Below are 16,816 nucleotides of genomic sequence, written 5' to 3' on the forward strand. Positions count from 1 at the left end.
ACCGGTCGACTGGCTTGACTGGATAGACGCTGGTTATACCCGACGACTTGTCCCGATCCTCACGGTCGTTCTTCCATCGAGCTGCTCCGATGTCTGGTCTTAGCGTGCGCGCATGCGCGTTTCCTTCAATTCTATCGAGTCTTCTGCTTCTTCAAGCAGGCCAGCCTGCGCTCCCGTAGCTCCACACGATCTTTTTCTTCTTGGTCTACGTTTTTCTTTTGGGTCTGCTCCTTTTTTACTTTGGAGGGAATTTTAATTGTGCCACTGAACATATAGGTCGATTCAAATAGGGATATCGGAGTCTGCGGGAGATGAGAATGGTTTCGAGGCTCGGCCTGGTCAAGGACAAGATCGTGCCTCTTCCTGTCATTGCATAAGACGATGTTTCTTTAGGACTGTTCAGAATTTTGCTGTTTATATTTTTTTTCGCTGTCTTTCGAAGTCTTTTCGTTGTAAGAGAAATTTCCATATCCAAGTATACATTCCAAAAATCACATTTCTTAATATCTAGATTCTTAATTGCGCGATACAATACAAATTAATGCAAAATAAATTTTATCTTTAAAAGTCCAACAAAGATACTCCATTCCGTCGTATTCATGAAACTTGCTCACGTAATTTAAATATTATGTTATAATCACTCGAGCGAATGTTAATTGTACATACAGAGATTGAATCCCGGAGATTTAACAGAGCTATTTCATACTTTATACCATCAAACATCGAACACGGCAGACAAACTATGTTTCAGCAGTTCTTTTCCTGAAGCTGAATCATCCGACTGAAGTAACATAGCCATCGAATATAGAAAGTGTTAATTATGCAATGCAGATTGGCTCAAAGCAAATTCAATTCTCCAAGATCGACCAAAAGCATTTTCTTAAAAGGAAAAAGATGTACTTCGTTCTTTATATTGTTTCTTGTTGAACGAGAAGAAAGTTTGTGCGTTTCCTTCCTTAAAATTCGATGGTGCAACTCTACAAACTGATTCAAAACGAGTTCATACCTCACACTTTGTATCATTAAACATCTAACACGGCAAGAAAATTGCGTTGCTGCCGTTCTTTTCCCGAAGCTCGATCACTCGGCTCGAATTCACGGCGCAGAAAGCGCGCACGCAAGACGATTGCGCAACCACTGGTTTATTTAATAAAACAAAGTTACGGCTAGTATCGAGTGGTAATAGCACGCTGCAGGGAATGCTACTGTTGTTCAACCGTCCAATGCCGAGAAGTTGACACGGCCGCGGCCGCTCGTTTATCCAGCAGGCGTGAACGCATTCAGATCTAGCACGTGTATGCAAAGATTGCAAAGTCCCTCGAAGTCCTTGCACGGTACGCATCGAAAACCAGGACACCTAAAGATCAGTAGTCTATGCACATCGGACAATTACGAGACAGTTGCTGTTATTTGATCCATGTCTCAGTTTAACCCACGTTAATTCACTTTTTTGGTCCAACTATTCCTCAGCTAAAGGAGACTTACTTAGGTCTGATTGGTTCTAAACGAACCTATATAACTTGTTCCCGAAAGAACATACAAACTAGTGGAATATTGATTTTCTTATATTTCGTAGATAGTCCTTAAGACAATCATAAAAAAGAAATTGTAGGTATATACGTAAAAATTAGATACAGAAAAATCGGTGTAGTGTGAGAAACAATCTCCTAACTGTTTTAAGAAATATATTACTACAATATTTGTGCCGTTTCTGTGTTAGTTTACTAGATGCAAAACACGAAGGAATAATACGAGTTAGACACACACACGAATGGAAATAAATAGCAAAACGCTAACAAAACTACTATCGGCAACTACCCAATGACTTATAAACAGGGATATACGTAAATGCTACAATTATTAAAAAAGGTTGTAGTAGCAGTAGAAACTCTAGTCCAAGGAGAAGGATGATATGTGATCACGCAACCGCGGATACTCTCGTTCGCCCACCAGAAGGTGCTAACTGCGCGGCGTTTAACGGAAGTAGCGTTGAAAGGACGCGTACTCGCGTTCTCCACGCGTTCAATACTCGTACGCCCACCACTACGTCATGTAACAGCCTGGTCAAAATTCAAAACAACTCGAGGTTCAGATACTCAAACAAATCTGAAGCTCAAATAAAATCAAGGATCCGATCGCGAACGTACTAATTTCAAAGTTCTTTCAGTTATTTCCTTAAACCTTAACCAAGCAGCATGAACTCAAATTACAGGGATTTAAGCGTGAATTTCTGTTAGACCGAATTTTATACTTATATACGATCATGTAAATATATACAATCTCCTTTGACGTCATTTTAAGTACTTATCTATTTCACGACGTCAGTTCATTTAAATGCAAGTTGCTCGATTCGAGTATCTTGTACGAACCCAAGCTTGAATTCAAGCGAGTTGATTAATCAGAACGAATCTTAAAGCAGACACGCCGCAGCTCGATTCACGAAGCAGGTGAAGCTGGTCTAGGATTCAATCTTACATCGTCGTCCTCCCTCTACCACGCCACTTTCTACTTTCTCGTCTGTTCAATATGCACAATATCTGCATAGTACACGTTTGATGTCGAATCGAGGAGGTTTCAAAGAGTGATCCTGCCGACGCCGCGGAGAAGAGAATAAAAAGGTGTTCCAGGAAACGAATCGTCGTCTTGGTTGCATTCAGAATTCTTCTTTATCCTTGCTCTAGTCGGCGATCACGAGAGAGCCTTCGTCGATCCTTTCTCGCCGCCGCCGCGCCGCGTTCGTTCCTTCGAGCGATGCCCCTCTCCCAGGGTGACCCGATCTCTCGTGCGCCACGACGAACAGGTTAAAGTAGCTCCTCCACGTACGTGGAGCGTGTATGTGTCGTATATTGCGTACGTAAGTACGAGCAGCCCACCACTCAGCCTACCAGCCGTATTATTACGTGTCGCTTTGCGGGTCTTACGACTCCCGTGTGCGCGCATGTAACAGGTTCCAGTTGCACGCAATGGTCGATCCCTCCCGGGGAAAAATGGGAGAGAAGCCACTGTATACATGATCAGACTTTAAACCCAAATGACATATAAGGGGAAAAGAGGTTGGATTTTGTAGAAAAAATATAGGGTGAGGATTAGGACATACATGCTGATTGCGTGAACCACCCTTTCGTTGTGAATCACGTGAATTTATAAAGCACGTTGTATATTTTAGATATTTCAGGTTATTCTTTTTTTTTCGGCGAAAACATATAACCAGAAGAATAAAGCACCATGTATATACCAATTTCACGATCCACGTGCGAAAATATTTCTACGCTCTTTCGATACTTTACCGAGGCTATTCATGAAACTGCCCTTAACGAATAAAAACCCACTTAACTTAAGACTTACTTCCTATCGTTACCATAACTTATTACTATACCGTATATATTCTTACCGTAATATAAGGGCAATGCTGCGCACATAACTGACGTTGACGAAGCCAAGTCGATAAAAGACCAAGGTTTAAAAAGGGTGAGGTATATAATTGACCATAACTACCTCTGATTTAGGTACTTCTTAGTAGGCATTATCGAAGGAAAAAAGGCCGGTAGTCGAAGAGGGAGCTACGACAAATTAACTACGCATGATCTTGCGATGAGATAGCTGGTATCGATACCGGAGTATAGCGGATCCTGTGTACTGGAAGGCAGGAGGCCGAGAACCCGGTGTGTTGTACCGTGCAAGTCGGTCCTTATACGGGTCTCGACACGAGGTACGCTCTCCCTCGAGCAAAAAGAACCCTCTGCGACGTGGCACACTCTGTAGCATGGTTTCGGTGGCCCGTCGAATACGCATGATACCGTACATCGTGCGTTTTCGTCGAAAATCCATGGGCGATTGAATATTCTCATCGTCTCGCAGATGTATAATAAAACTTCTAAACTAAATCTCGAGTTACGGAGTTTTAAGTTAAAAATGTAATAGGTAATTTTTACAAAACGTATTCGTAATTGAAAAGTTTGGAATTACCACGTGTTCCAGCAAATCTAAGAATCTCGAATTAATAATGGAATTAGTTAAAGATCCTATATATGATATGTATGTAGATACAACTGAGAATGTAGGTAATTTAAAGTAACTTCTTAATAACAACAGGTAAATAGTGCGAAGGAGAGAGAGAGAGAGAGAGGAAAGCAACGGTAAGTGGTTACAGCCGGTTAATTATAGTTGTGCGTTCGATTGGACGCGATAAAGTATCGAGGATGTCGATTCTGAATGCACCATCAGCGCAAAAATGGCGCAACTTCTGCCATCAGGGAACAAATCGTCGCGCGTCGTGTCGGGCAGACCGATTCTCCGTTAAAAACGACGAGTTCGTGGCGAAGTGCTCGTTTAATTACCGATGCTCGTTTCAGCGTGGGCTCTCCGGCTTCGTTGCACCGCCACAAGTCAGATCCCGGTCCGCCCACCCGCATCCGCCACACTGGCCTACGTGGAAAGGTGCGATATACACACCTTTATGCTCGTACGTAGTACATAACCGAGCCGTCGTCCATCGATCCGCTCTTTAGTTTCGCGTTTTTTCGTCAACCACTCGTATGTAAATTTTTTTGTGGAAAAATACGAAAATTGCACGGATGTACAAAGTTTTATAAAGAATATTCAAGAACCATCGATCTTTTTGAAGACTGCTATTGCTTTTGTAGGGACCTCCTCTATTCGTCACTCGTACAGGCAAAACTTAGAGTTTTACAATTAATTAATTAAAAATGCGATATTGTTTCCTGATGTTTGATGTACGTAATTAGAAATGGATTACATATTTAGTTCATTTAATACTTAAAATAATTAAAGTGTTAAATTGTCAATTGTAATCAAAGTAACGGTAGCAAGAGGTTCGAGTGAAAACAAGGTGTAATTACACATCGAACGCAAAAGTGTCAAAACTATTTATAGCATGGTTGGCACGATGTCGAACGGCATGCCGAAGGGCCGATGAGAGGAAATTATTCGCGTTACTTCAAGCTCTACCGACGCATTAGGTACAATTGGGTGCGTGGGCAATGTTAAACGTTAAATCGTTCGTTACGATAGGAGACGATGCGACGAGATTGTTCGCCCACGTACGAATTTCCTGCGGCACCGTTGCGGTGTACTTTATTCGGGTCTAGGTACCAGAATCTCTCAATGGCCGCGATTAAATGGTAGTGGAAAGTGTGCCTCGTTTCAACTCAAACTACTCTTCATGCATCTTTATCGCCGATCGTTACGTCGCGGATTTTTACGAATTTATGGAAAATTTGAAGATGCAGTAACGTACAGAATGTAGAATGTGAAAGTAGACTGTTCGTCAGAATTTCTAATGGATAAAGCATGCCTCTACTTAAGTATTATTACTTGTATCCATGAAATATATTACGCAAAATATTACAAAACGATAAAAGACTCGAAAGAAATTTGCCAGCAGACTCGAAGAGAAGATAAAGGGGTCTTGTTATTGGATTTAGGAATAGCAGTTCTTTAAAATACCATATTAGCCTATAAAATACGCTATTTTAGCTGATCGCTAATAAAAATGCAATATATAAAAAAAAAAAAATGCGCCGTCTACTAATAAACGTCTTAGAGGATCTCCAGTCCAAAGATTTCTCCTTGCGTAGGTACTTACTTACCTTATTTTTTTCTTTTTATCGTCTTGAAGCTGTTAATATACGTGAAAGTCGAACGCTGCGGCTCGAGAACCAGTGGACCATTTTCGAGCAGCGAAGTCTCGCGAGCAAGAAAGACAAAGATTCCACTCGTCGTGGAATTTCAGTGGTGCGGATTCCTCGAAGGAATTCGCTCGACGGAGGGGTCGATTCCGTCGTGCGAGGGGGTTAATGACGAGAAAAGGGGAACGAAAAAATGCGGCTCAGCCACGTCATTCGACAGGTAGTTGCCCTGGGAAGATCGTAGACGCCGAGGAATCTTTTCTGTAGGAGCATAGAGACTCCTTTACTCTGGCGTTTTCTCCCCACCAGAATTCATCGAATCGGTTTCATGAGAGAGCTTAAGGTCAGCGGACCGTTGCAACCCGCCACACTGCGAAGATTCATTTCGGAAGATAGAGCTGAGGTCGGGAGAGAGAAAAGAACCGGTCGTAAATTTCTGTAAATTTCGTGCCCCGAAATATTATCTCCGTTCTCGGTACTGTAACACCACCGAGGAAACACGCTCGGCATCGTACCGTGCTCGCTCAACATATGTATTCACGTGTTGTGCCACGTTCACGCGACTTTTCGTTTAACCCGTTAAGCACCAACGTTCCGTTAACGCAACGTTTCACTTGGAGTTTCTTTTTAATCGATTCGCATCATTTAATTTCGACCTATTTATTTGAATATATAGATATCCATGAATACTGTTAAAATCCAGATTTAATACTTTGAAGAATGCTTCGAATAAATCAAATTTCCAACCTGTCGGACTAAGATATTAACGCGCTAATATAAAAAACAACCAAGCCTGGAAACAGCCTTCGTGAATTTCGCATCGATCTCACTCTTTTCTGACCTGCCAAACGTATTGGCAAATTTTCGCAATTCTTCTCTAAATACGAAATTACGAAACCGTCCCAGGATGTGAGATCAAAAGATACACACAACGGTCTTTCTTAACAAGGAACCACTTAAGGAACCACGACGTACGGTCGAAGTAAAAATAGAAAGAAAGTAAAGAACAAAAAGTTTTAACGCGAAGGAAACGAAGCGTCGCGTGAAAAAGCTTTATTCTACATTTTCAATTTATTTTCACGTGGATTTTGCCGATCGTTGAAGCACTCTCTGTAGATAAGCGTACTTTTTGTGGAGCGTAAAAGGCGTGAAAAGCCAGTCGAAAATACGAGGCAACTAGCAGCGGTAATCTCCAGCGGAACGTATCGTTTCTACGTGTGTCGCATTAATATATCCCTTCGGCTGTTAAATACTAATTACGATTGCCAAACGCGAGGCCTAAGGCACGAGACTAAACGCGAGTTCGACTCGATCATTATACGCTCGTGCGCGCGTGTTTCACTAAGAAATAACACCTCATCGTTCTTAACGTCAGCCGCGCGAACGGATACGCTCTGTTCGCGCGGCTTGAATTATACCTCTGGCGTTGTGTATGCTAGGAGGATGGTTCGTTGGAACCGATTGAACCAGAAGAAGTCCTACGAAGGGCTTGTTTCGAAGAGAGAAGAAAACATGTCCGACCGACGTGACACGATGCGCCAAATTTATTTAGGCCCTCGCGGGCTACGATCGTTAAACTCTCCTCCGATGCGAGGTTACGATCGATAAAAGTATCCTCGTATCACGTCGGGAAGCCCTGTTTCTTTACGATCGTGAAAGAGGCAATAACTTTATTGTCGGTTGATCTCGTTATGCCTGACATATCTTGTATATTTTTCTGTAGTTTTCTATAGTTTTCTACATTCGTAGATGAAAAAGTTTCGTCGAATGCGGCTACCAGCATCGAACACGGTCACTTATCGCGAGGACCTCGTAAAATACATACCGTCGAATCGGCAGACCAATATCGCGGATACCTAGTCCGCCCACGTGTCCACTTCTACAGGCCAAACGCAAACGCAGACGTACTCGAACACATAGAATTCGATGGAACGAGTATGAGCGTAATTTCGCGCGTCCGTGTAATCGTGGTCCACGGTTGAAATCAAGAAAGCGGCGAGGAGGGGCAGGAACGAAGAAGGAAACGAGACACCGGTTTTCCAGCGGGCTGCATTCATGAAGTCGAATGAACGAACGGCCGTGCACACGCGAACACGAATTAAGCTTGTCCCCGAGCGTAAGCATGCTGCTACGACTACATGAGACCAACATGTCTGCTCGCGATTTACACTGCATGGCACCTTTCACGTGGGTGCAATCGCGTAAACGTCGATACACGTCGGTCGCAACGAATTAAGGAGAAGAGACTCGTGGAAGATGCCGTCGCTCGGATCCAGTTTCACGCAACAACGCTCATGAACTGCTCGTAAGATTCTCACTGAAGCAACAACAAGCGACATTTTGTTGCATATTGTTGCTGTATGTTGCAGATGGTATGCAATAAATATCAATTTGTAAAAATATTTTACACGCACCGAAACGATGTAACCAGGAGAATAATTGGCCTTTGTTTCTTCGAGTTTACTTTGGTTCCTCGTGCACGAACCCGTGAAAACTTGTTCGTTGATCGGTCCTTGAAAATGAGACTTTCACGGCTGCTCTACCGACAAGTCTCATCCGAAACACAATACACGAGGAAGTGCGTGCCCGCTTTTCAATGGCCCTGACTGCGATACGCGCGTCAAGCATCTACAATCGACATCGGATCCCTGTTTAACTTTTGGCGACTTCAGAGAACAGTTTTTGGTTATAAGAGACAAGGAATCCAGACAGCACACGATGTCTTAAATCGAGTGGAAGCTGGATGTTTACGGGACTGTCGAGTATTTGTTCTATAGCGATAAGATGGGTCGTCGAAGATGATAAGGATCTACTCTTATTTACTTGGAAAATGAAATTGATGTATATTTTTATATCATATGTCATATATAAACAACTGATATATATATGTAAACTGTAAACTTCCTGCATAGAAATCCGTGTCATTTCCAAGATCTCGATATTGTCTTCATACACCAAACGTTACCAATTTCCAATGACCAAATGAATTTTAATCGACCGATACAGTTTCAGAACACAGATATACGCCTATTGTCTTCCGGATCGGAGACAGATTGACTCCAGTCGCTTGCATGACATACACGCGTATACTTTTTGTATCTCCCATTAGATATCGACTTAACAGCCTCGATTTCGAATTAATTACAGCGTTGAAAGATCTTAAAAAAATGTATCCACAGACCACCAAAAGCGTAAATTATTAGACGAGTTTACTGCTCGGAGTAACGAAAAGCCGGAGGACGTGGCAGTGTAGCGTGCAGATACTCGAACTTGCGGTGTATTCGTGCAACGTACGCAAAAACCGCTCGCAGATACGCGTGCGTTCGCCCACGCCAGCTCCTACACGCCGCAACGACGCTCTTTCCACGCACGCTGGTCCGATACACTCGGCTGTATGCCTCGGTTCATTCAGTCGTTCGAATCCTTCTTTCATTCAAGGCCCGATATACTTCGATCGCGCCACATTCAGCAGGCGGTTCGTGGATGTGGATAGGCACGTGTGTGCACGTGCACTCGTGGAAGAGTGAGCCAGTAGACGCGAGTACTAGCGAAGTAGCGAACCAGTACTTGTTCGTACGGTTGCGCGAATTTGTCTAAAGTTTTGATCCTCAAAGATGTTGCGAAGTATTTTTTCTAGCATTTGTCGAGGTGATTTTTAATTGAACATTTTTTGCATCTATTCATTTTCGTCTTTCAGCTAGTTTTTCTGTATAAAATCGTGGGCAATATTTATGCCTTGTACCACGGCATCGAAGAAAATGACACACGGATTGAACATGAATTTAGAAACAACATTCAATTAGTTTATTTATTTAGATACAAATTTATATCTAAAATAAAATACATTAAAATCATCACGATAACATCGACGTACTGATAACTATTAGTAAATTCTCGATAATAGATTTCATGGAGGTAGATAGAGATAGATAATAACAGATTTCAAACGCACAAAACACGTTCCTGCCACATGCGTCCAAATCTCCGCGAGACACCAAGAATGTCAAACCTCCATAAAAATTCTCTTCACCGTTCATCGCTCGCTATCGATATTTTTCCATAAATATTCACTCATCCTCGATCATCGTTCCACGCGAAACTATCACTCCCACGATAATAAGTTACTGCTAGGTTTATTGAACTATGTCGTGATAAAGAACGAACGAACCTCGGAAGCGTTGTGTTACACCGCTCGGTTCACGGCAGTTCTTACGAAAGGAATTCGTTTCGTATAAATTAGCTCGGGTAATTACCATGCAATTAAGAGGGGGGATAGTAATAGTTGCCGTGTAATTAATTAACACCGCGCGGAACATGAAATTTCCAAGAAATTCCTGCCAATTACGTTTCGTCCATACGCTTAGTCCAGTGATCTAGTTTTCGTTCGACGATTATCAGGATTACGCGTTCCTTCCTTTGCTGTTTGCTTGTTCGTTTAAACGAGAAACCGTTCGACGTAATTGCGGATTTTTTGCCAACGATAACATCTAGGTACGTACGGCACGTACCAGCTTACGGCTGTGCCGAACGGTTCGTTCTCTCAATCGGTCGCGAGTATACTACTTGATGGAATCGATACTGCGAGCTTGCAATATAACGCAAAGTTAAGTAGGGTCACCAATTGATCTTTAATCGTAACTTTAGATCTACATGCATTCTACACGCACGTAGGCGCTTATGCTACCGTTCAGCAGTATCCGAACTCGCTGTTTACTTCTGACACGATGTATTTTAATTAGAGAATTGCGAATAAAAATGAAATTGCAGCGAGTTACACGCGTCACGAGGGCAACACCAGAGGAGAGAAAAATCGGGCCAGTACAGCGCGCGTAAAAATTTCAGAAGCGTGTCACGCACAAGCTGCCGAGCAAATTGATCGCTGTTTCGTATCGGTTGAAAGATCTATAACAATAACGGTTTCGATTACGTTTTACAACACGTGTACGGTGGCTTTATCGCGCGACGAGGTGTCGGTACAGACACAGGGACCGACCGATAAATGCACCGACAACACAGGTTGGGCAATACACTGCTGGATCGGCCTGGGGCAAGATTGGTGCAACTGTTCGCGAAGAGTAACAAGTAGAAAAGCGAGAGTCGAAGAGAGGATCGAGGCGAGACGTTAACGCTATTGACGCGAATTAACCGTGCAAATGGTATATAATTTTCAGATAATTAGTGGCCCCGCGGCTATCCATTACGGAACACTCGTCATAGTCCACTTGCTCGTTAATTAAATTTTACAATCGCTCGACCTCGCGGCAACATAGGGCACTGACGTCCAAGAATGTTCGCTAAGAGTAGATGACGAGGCATGGGTACACTCTTCGAGGATTTCGAAATAATTGTTATTGATCGTAAGTAGTCCTGCGTTTTTTAAGTACTATACTATATATTGCTCGAAGGAACACAATTGAACGATGTCAAATTAATGGGGAAACTTTTAAATTATACGAACTTGCTCGAATATTGTGCCAGGTGTATCGGGCCCATTATACTACATATGTTTGCTTTTCTAAGTGCGATTTTATTATATATGTACTTACATATTGTCGGTTCGCTTTATGCTTCGAGGATAGCTAGTAAGATATCGTTCATCCATTCTTACTATTCCATTGCTTACTATTCGACGAAAGATTACGACCTTATTTTATGTTGCAACGTTATTCTTGTTAGATGGTACAACTTTCTTCGATATTGCGACATTTCATCCCTATTAAATATTTGAATTTGAGAATTAACGTTTAAAGGTTTACAGACTTTTATGATCTAAAGGAAGAAGTGCTCGAAACTGTTTACGATACATTACGTACGTACAATACGTACAGTCCATTTTACCCAGGCGCGATCTTCTGGCTTGAAAGAGACGAAATATCGTTCGCCTTGAAACAGTATGAAGTTACTTTCACGATTTTCGTCGCGCTCGCGGCGACCTAATTAACGAAGAAGAGAAATCTTTCCGATTAACCCCACGAGCCACTTCATATATCAACTATATCAACTTCCAAAATTACTTTTCTACCGAAAACCACCATCAAACTCAGGGGGTCGGGAAGGTTCCAGAACTAATTGTTAATAACGGCTATATAATGCTTCTGAGTGAAACAGTTACGAAGAGCCAGTGAAACAGTTAAAAAGGTTCTGGTCGATATCAAATCCGGCTACAATTCCGATATTGATTCTATTCCGTGGTCCTAAATTCCTGGTACAATTGAAATCAAAGCTCAATTTCGTAGCTCGAAATAAGATGAAAATCCATCTTTACCACAAATTTACAGCGTATATTTAAACATACCTATATTCGACGATTAGATTTAAATTTTTGCGCGCTTACCACGAAATCAAAACTTTAACCTGCCTATTCCGCGACAAGTTTTCAGTTTACCACAGAAATGCAGTAAGCTCGAAATGCTAGGCGTATCGCTGTAGATTCCCACGAAAAAAGAAAAACCCCTGGGATCGGCTCGTTACGATCGGCGGTCGTCGGTGCACCACGACGACCAACGTCACGAACGACCATCATTCTACGCGATTACCATCTCTCCAACTCGTACACGTTCGAAGTCGATCGCTCTACACGCACTAAGCCGCTCCTAGGCGTTTTTTCGCCGAGGGGATTCTACGTGCTCGAGATCGTGGACCTGACGAGGGCGCTGAAAGCCACGGCCCCACGGAGTTTTATGCCGCCACAATACGTACGTGGCATGCGTCCGCTACGTGTCCAGCATGAAATCGGTCGAGATAATACGCGATTGGTAAGATATTCTTGTCGCAAATCGCGAACGTTGCTCGCGAAATTGTTCGCCACTGTCGCGCGCCCTTAAAGCTTCGCTCAGACACGGCTAGTAATTTAGTCGAGTGGCAAGTAACTCAGTATGTTACCGCGTGGATACTGAAATCCAGTCGAGTAGTTTAGCTCCGTTTCATCAGATTTTTCTATTCTGCTAGGGTTTCTTAGTACGGATACTCGTCACTTGACTGAACTGGACCTGTCCGTACGAGCCTTTGGCGTATACACGAGCCGCTTGTCTCGTTTTCGGCTCTTTGAGATCTCGTTCATTGAGTAACACGGCCCTGTTTCACGCGTTTCTGCCACGATACGATTTATATCGCTTACGCAACCACCGGTTACGATCCACGATGTGGAAAGCGTCCGTTGGGGAATTACGTCGTGCGACCGTGGAGACAGTATGTATGTAAGTATGTATGAATACGTATTGTTCGAGAGGACGATGATGCATTTCTGTTCTCGATCTCCGAGTTAATTCAATGGAGGCTGAAGCTAGTAGGATGATAGCACGAGGAGAGAAAACTGGAAGCGTCGAGCGAGAAAATCGTGGGTTAAACCCTTAAGTGGGAGACGAATTTTGCATGTTATTTGTTAAGGCGATAGTTTACGACATGGCGATATATGAGATATTAAACAGTTCTTGTTCTACTGTTCAGAATAATGAAACATCGCATTAACGATCAATCAGTTTAACAATCGACGGTACAAATAATTGCACGCAACTATTCAAATTAAAACACGAAAAATGTTTTGTCCTGACGATAACAGATGGATTCTCTCCATCGCATGGGTAAATTACGATCATTTAGGAGTCAGGAAGTAAGTTTATTAAACTTCTTATCTGCATCCGGATGCCGTGCAGATTCGGATTACCCAGAGACGAAGAAGAAATCTTTTACTCAATAACCAGTGAAAAGAACATTGTGACGCACGAGCCGAGATATACTCGTACTCGCGAAGAGGGAGGAAGACGCTACAGAGAAAGCACGGCTGTAACTGCCAGTGGGATCGTAATTAAACTAAACCGACGTTTCCTCGCGCCTTGGTGCGGTTACTTTCTCCATCGTGCAGGAAATCGATCGTAAAACTCGGCCTTTTGCACTCATCTAACAGAGCCAATTTATGCTTCCTTCTCGCCTATGTACACTACCGTTCATAAGCATTTGAATACTTGCAATTAGCGTAATTCGATCAAAAGGTTGATACGCAACTATGATAGAAAAATGCTACTGTATCTTTGATTCTTTACCTCTTGCTATAACGTTTCATTTCTTACTTTTCTACTAAAAGGCAATAATAAAATTGTGAAATTAATAAGATCGCTAGACGGCGCCAGTTTCAGATAATGGTTATCGACGAGTATTGAATAGTCGCGGACGATCTTTCCTTAGGGTGTGCGCCAGCTTCTGGTGTCTATACCTATAACTCCGTTAACGCCTCTTATCAAACTCGTCGGACAAATACCGATTATCAGCGCAAAACGATACATATTCCTGCGGCAACAATAAACGTATATAATTCCAGAGATACTCTTTCGACGCCTATTGATACTAATTTACTGTAAATACAGCACTGTGTCATCGATTGCGATAAAATCGCGACGTCGTCTAAGAAATAGAAACGGGTATCTTAGATCCTTGAAATAATATCGGAGAGATATAAATTCTCGATAACGTTAATTAACACACACATTGCTAGAACATATAGATTTGCTATTATTATATAGTCATATATATACAGGGTGGTTGGTACTGGTGGTACAAGCGAAAGGGGGTGATTCTACGCGAAAAAAGAAGTCGAAAATACAGAATAAAAATTTTTCTTTTTTTTAATTTTTTCTTTTTTTTTTTAAATTTTTCCATTTTCCGTTATAACAAGACGCGATAAAGTGCACGCGTACCGAGCGAAAATTCACAGTCGATTTTCTCGAAAACAAAGCCTCAAACGAAAAATTTTTATTCTATATTTTCGACTTCTTTTTTCGCGTAGAATCACCCCCTTTCGCTTGTACCACCAGTACCAACCACCCTGTATATATATGACTATATATATATAGGTATGTAATATTAGGTATATAATATCGAGTCATCCCTTCTCCAATAATTTCTATCTATTCAAAGAAATTTGTTTTCAGAGAAAGAGGCAGATTATTCGATACTCGAGTTTGGCGCTCGTGTTAATTTCTTGAGTTTCGAAGAAGATAAGAATCGACGATTAAACGATATTGTTTCAGGTGAACGTGTTATAATTGCCAAAAACGGAGGCTGACGCGTCTGGTTCTCTGGTATATTGCGTACATGCGGTACGCCCCCGTCTATCCTACGTGCATTATAACCGCGAAGTTCGAATTCGGAAGTCGTGTAGGTGTGCTCTGACTCAGAGCGGTTGAGTCTTCGCTCTCGCTTCGTTTTCCAATCGCATCCGGCTTGACTTGGTCAGGAATATCCGTGTTCGGTTAGCGTGGAATTTTAATAAGGAAAAATGTCCCATCTAGTTAGCGGCATTCCGGTACGCCGTGGAATGTGCCTTACATTTTATATGGTGGTGGTTCCGAGTGACACGAAACGACACCTTGAAACGTATCGAATCTCCTTTTTCTAATCGGTTCAATCGTTTTTTCTTTATCATTGTCGTTTTGATTTTCGCATATGAAGATTACATGGAAGCACACGATAAGGAAAAATTCACAATCAGTAGAAAACACGTTCGGTGGAATGGTTCTCGTTTAACTTAGAATTAAATAAAAGAACATTATGGAGATTAATTCACAACGTAATGAATTTTTAGTTTTTATTCGACTTTCCATTTGACGTAAGTAACGTTGTCTATGGTAAACTCGAATCGTAGATACGCGCGATTCAATGTTACCGATTGATTCATGACGCGAGATGAACCGAAACGCGTAAAAGTTCGTCGTAAAACGCTTTTAAACATCATCAGACATACGAAACATCGGAAATTGAATAAGAGAATCGTTTTATCGGTGTTGATGAGACGAATGTTCAATTTTTATTCCATTTTTCATTTGATACAAGTAATCATCGAGTATGACAAACTCGAATTGTTTACGGAGATACACGACATTCAATGTTACCGATTGATTCATGATGCGAGATGAACCGGAACGCATAAAAATTTGTCGTAAAACGCTACTAAACACCATCAGGCAACGTTAAACATCGCAGTCTAGATAAGAGGATTCTTTTGTCTGTGTTAATGAGATTCGCTGCATGAGCATGTTCGAGGAGGCCACTAACCTCCCCTCGTTATATCATAAAGAACTCTACCGAGATATTCGAGGATTTCGCTTACCGATCGTTGGTAAAAATATCGATTATTCTACCGGTGTATTTCATAAACGTTTTACGAAATATAAGCTCCTGCTTAATTAAAAACTCGTATCTGCCATTTTTAGTTTTATTATTTTTCTGCTATCATATTTTTCTTTGTGCAACTTAAAATATTCAGTGATTATTTCGTAACAGACTTTATACAGTCTATGATATAGGTAATTATGCTGGATGTTTATACAAACTCATGTTTTCATAAATTAAAGGAAAGGAATTAGATTTAACCGTAGATTTCATTCACCCATAAAATATTATATTTATAATACTATGTATACTTTGCCATGTACATTTTTGTAACTTCAGAAATGCATAAACATCCGCAATCTAAATATAACTCTGCTTAAAAGATACGAAGAACTTCGAGTATATTCACGTATATTGAAAACTAAAAAGAATGTAAGATAAGATTATCTTAACTAAAAAAAGCAGACACGTATGAAACATTTTGATAAAAACTCACCATTGTTGTAGACTTCCGCGTTAACCAGCGTTTCCTCGTCATCCGTATCCGGTCCGAGAGACACTGGAGTGTACACGATCGAGTCTCGCGCTCTCATCGTGTCCAATTTTAAATAAACGATGCTTCTTCTTTATGATACATTCGCGAACGAGCTGAAACAAAAATCAAACAAATTTTAAGGAAATAAAGCTGAATGCTTAGTGTGCTACATGGGCGTGTCAGAGGTTTGTTTTAGTTATTTAAAGCTTACTTTCTAGGTGTGTAAAAGATGCACGAGATAGATAAAGAAAAAAGATGCAAAAGTTCAAAGAATTTGACGAAGTAAAAGAAGAAATAACGATACACTGACTTACGCGGTAGAATTCAAAGCTTGCCAGGCGGCTGCGCAACTACGCAGTGACTCAGAATCCCAAATATAGTGTTTGTTCGAATTTCTTTATATTTTTGACGAAAATAAATTCCTACTCTTCAAACTTATTCCATTCAGCCAATTAAATTAACAAAAACTGACAAATTGCAGTCAGCAAAAGTTGCTCTTGTTAGAGTGATTCTGGTCGCCATATTGGAT

The 16,816-nt window shown here is 41.5% G+C and overlaps 1 protein-coding gene across 3 annotated transcripts in view; it reads right to left on the reverse strand.

Annotated features, from left to right (window-relative positions):
* LOC100749580 (protein TANC2) overlaps positions 1-16,816 on the reverse strand; it is a 50,003-nt gene that overhangs the window by 25,831 nt on the left and 7,356 nt on the right. For all 3 annotated transcript variants that reach the window (XM_033320085.1, XM_033320076.1, XM_033320080.1), the window contains exon 4: positions 16,249-16,400. In XM_033320085.1, the coding sequence (XP_033175976.1) occupies positions 16,249-16,345 (97 nt within the window). In that variant the 5' untranslated portion in view covers positions 16,346-16,400. The remainder of the gene's footprint in view (positions 1-16,248; positions 16,401-16,816) is intronic.

The sequence above is a fragment of the Bombus impatiens genome, unplaced genomic scaffold (assembly GCF_000188095.3).
Source record: "Bombus impatiens unplaced genomic scaffold, BIMP_2.2 scf_0020, whole genome shotgun sequence".
NCBI classification, from domain to species: domain Eukaryota; kingdom Metazoa; phylum Arthropoda; class Insecta; order Hymenoptera; family Apidae; genus Bombus; species Bombus impatiens.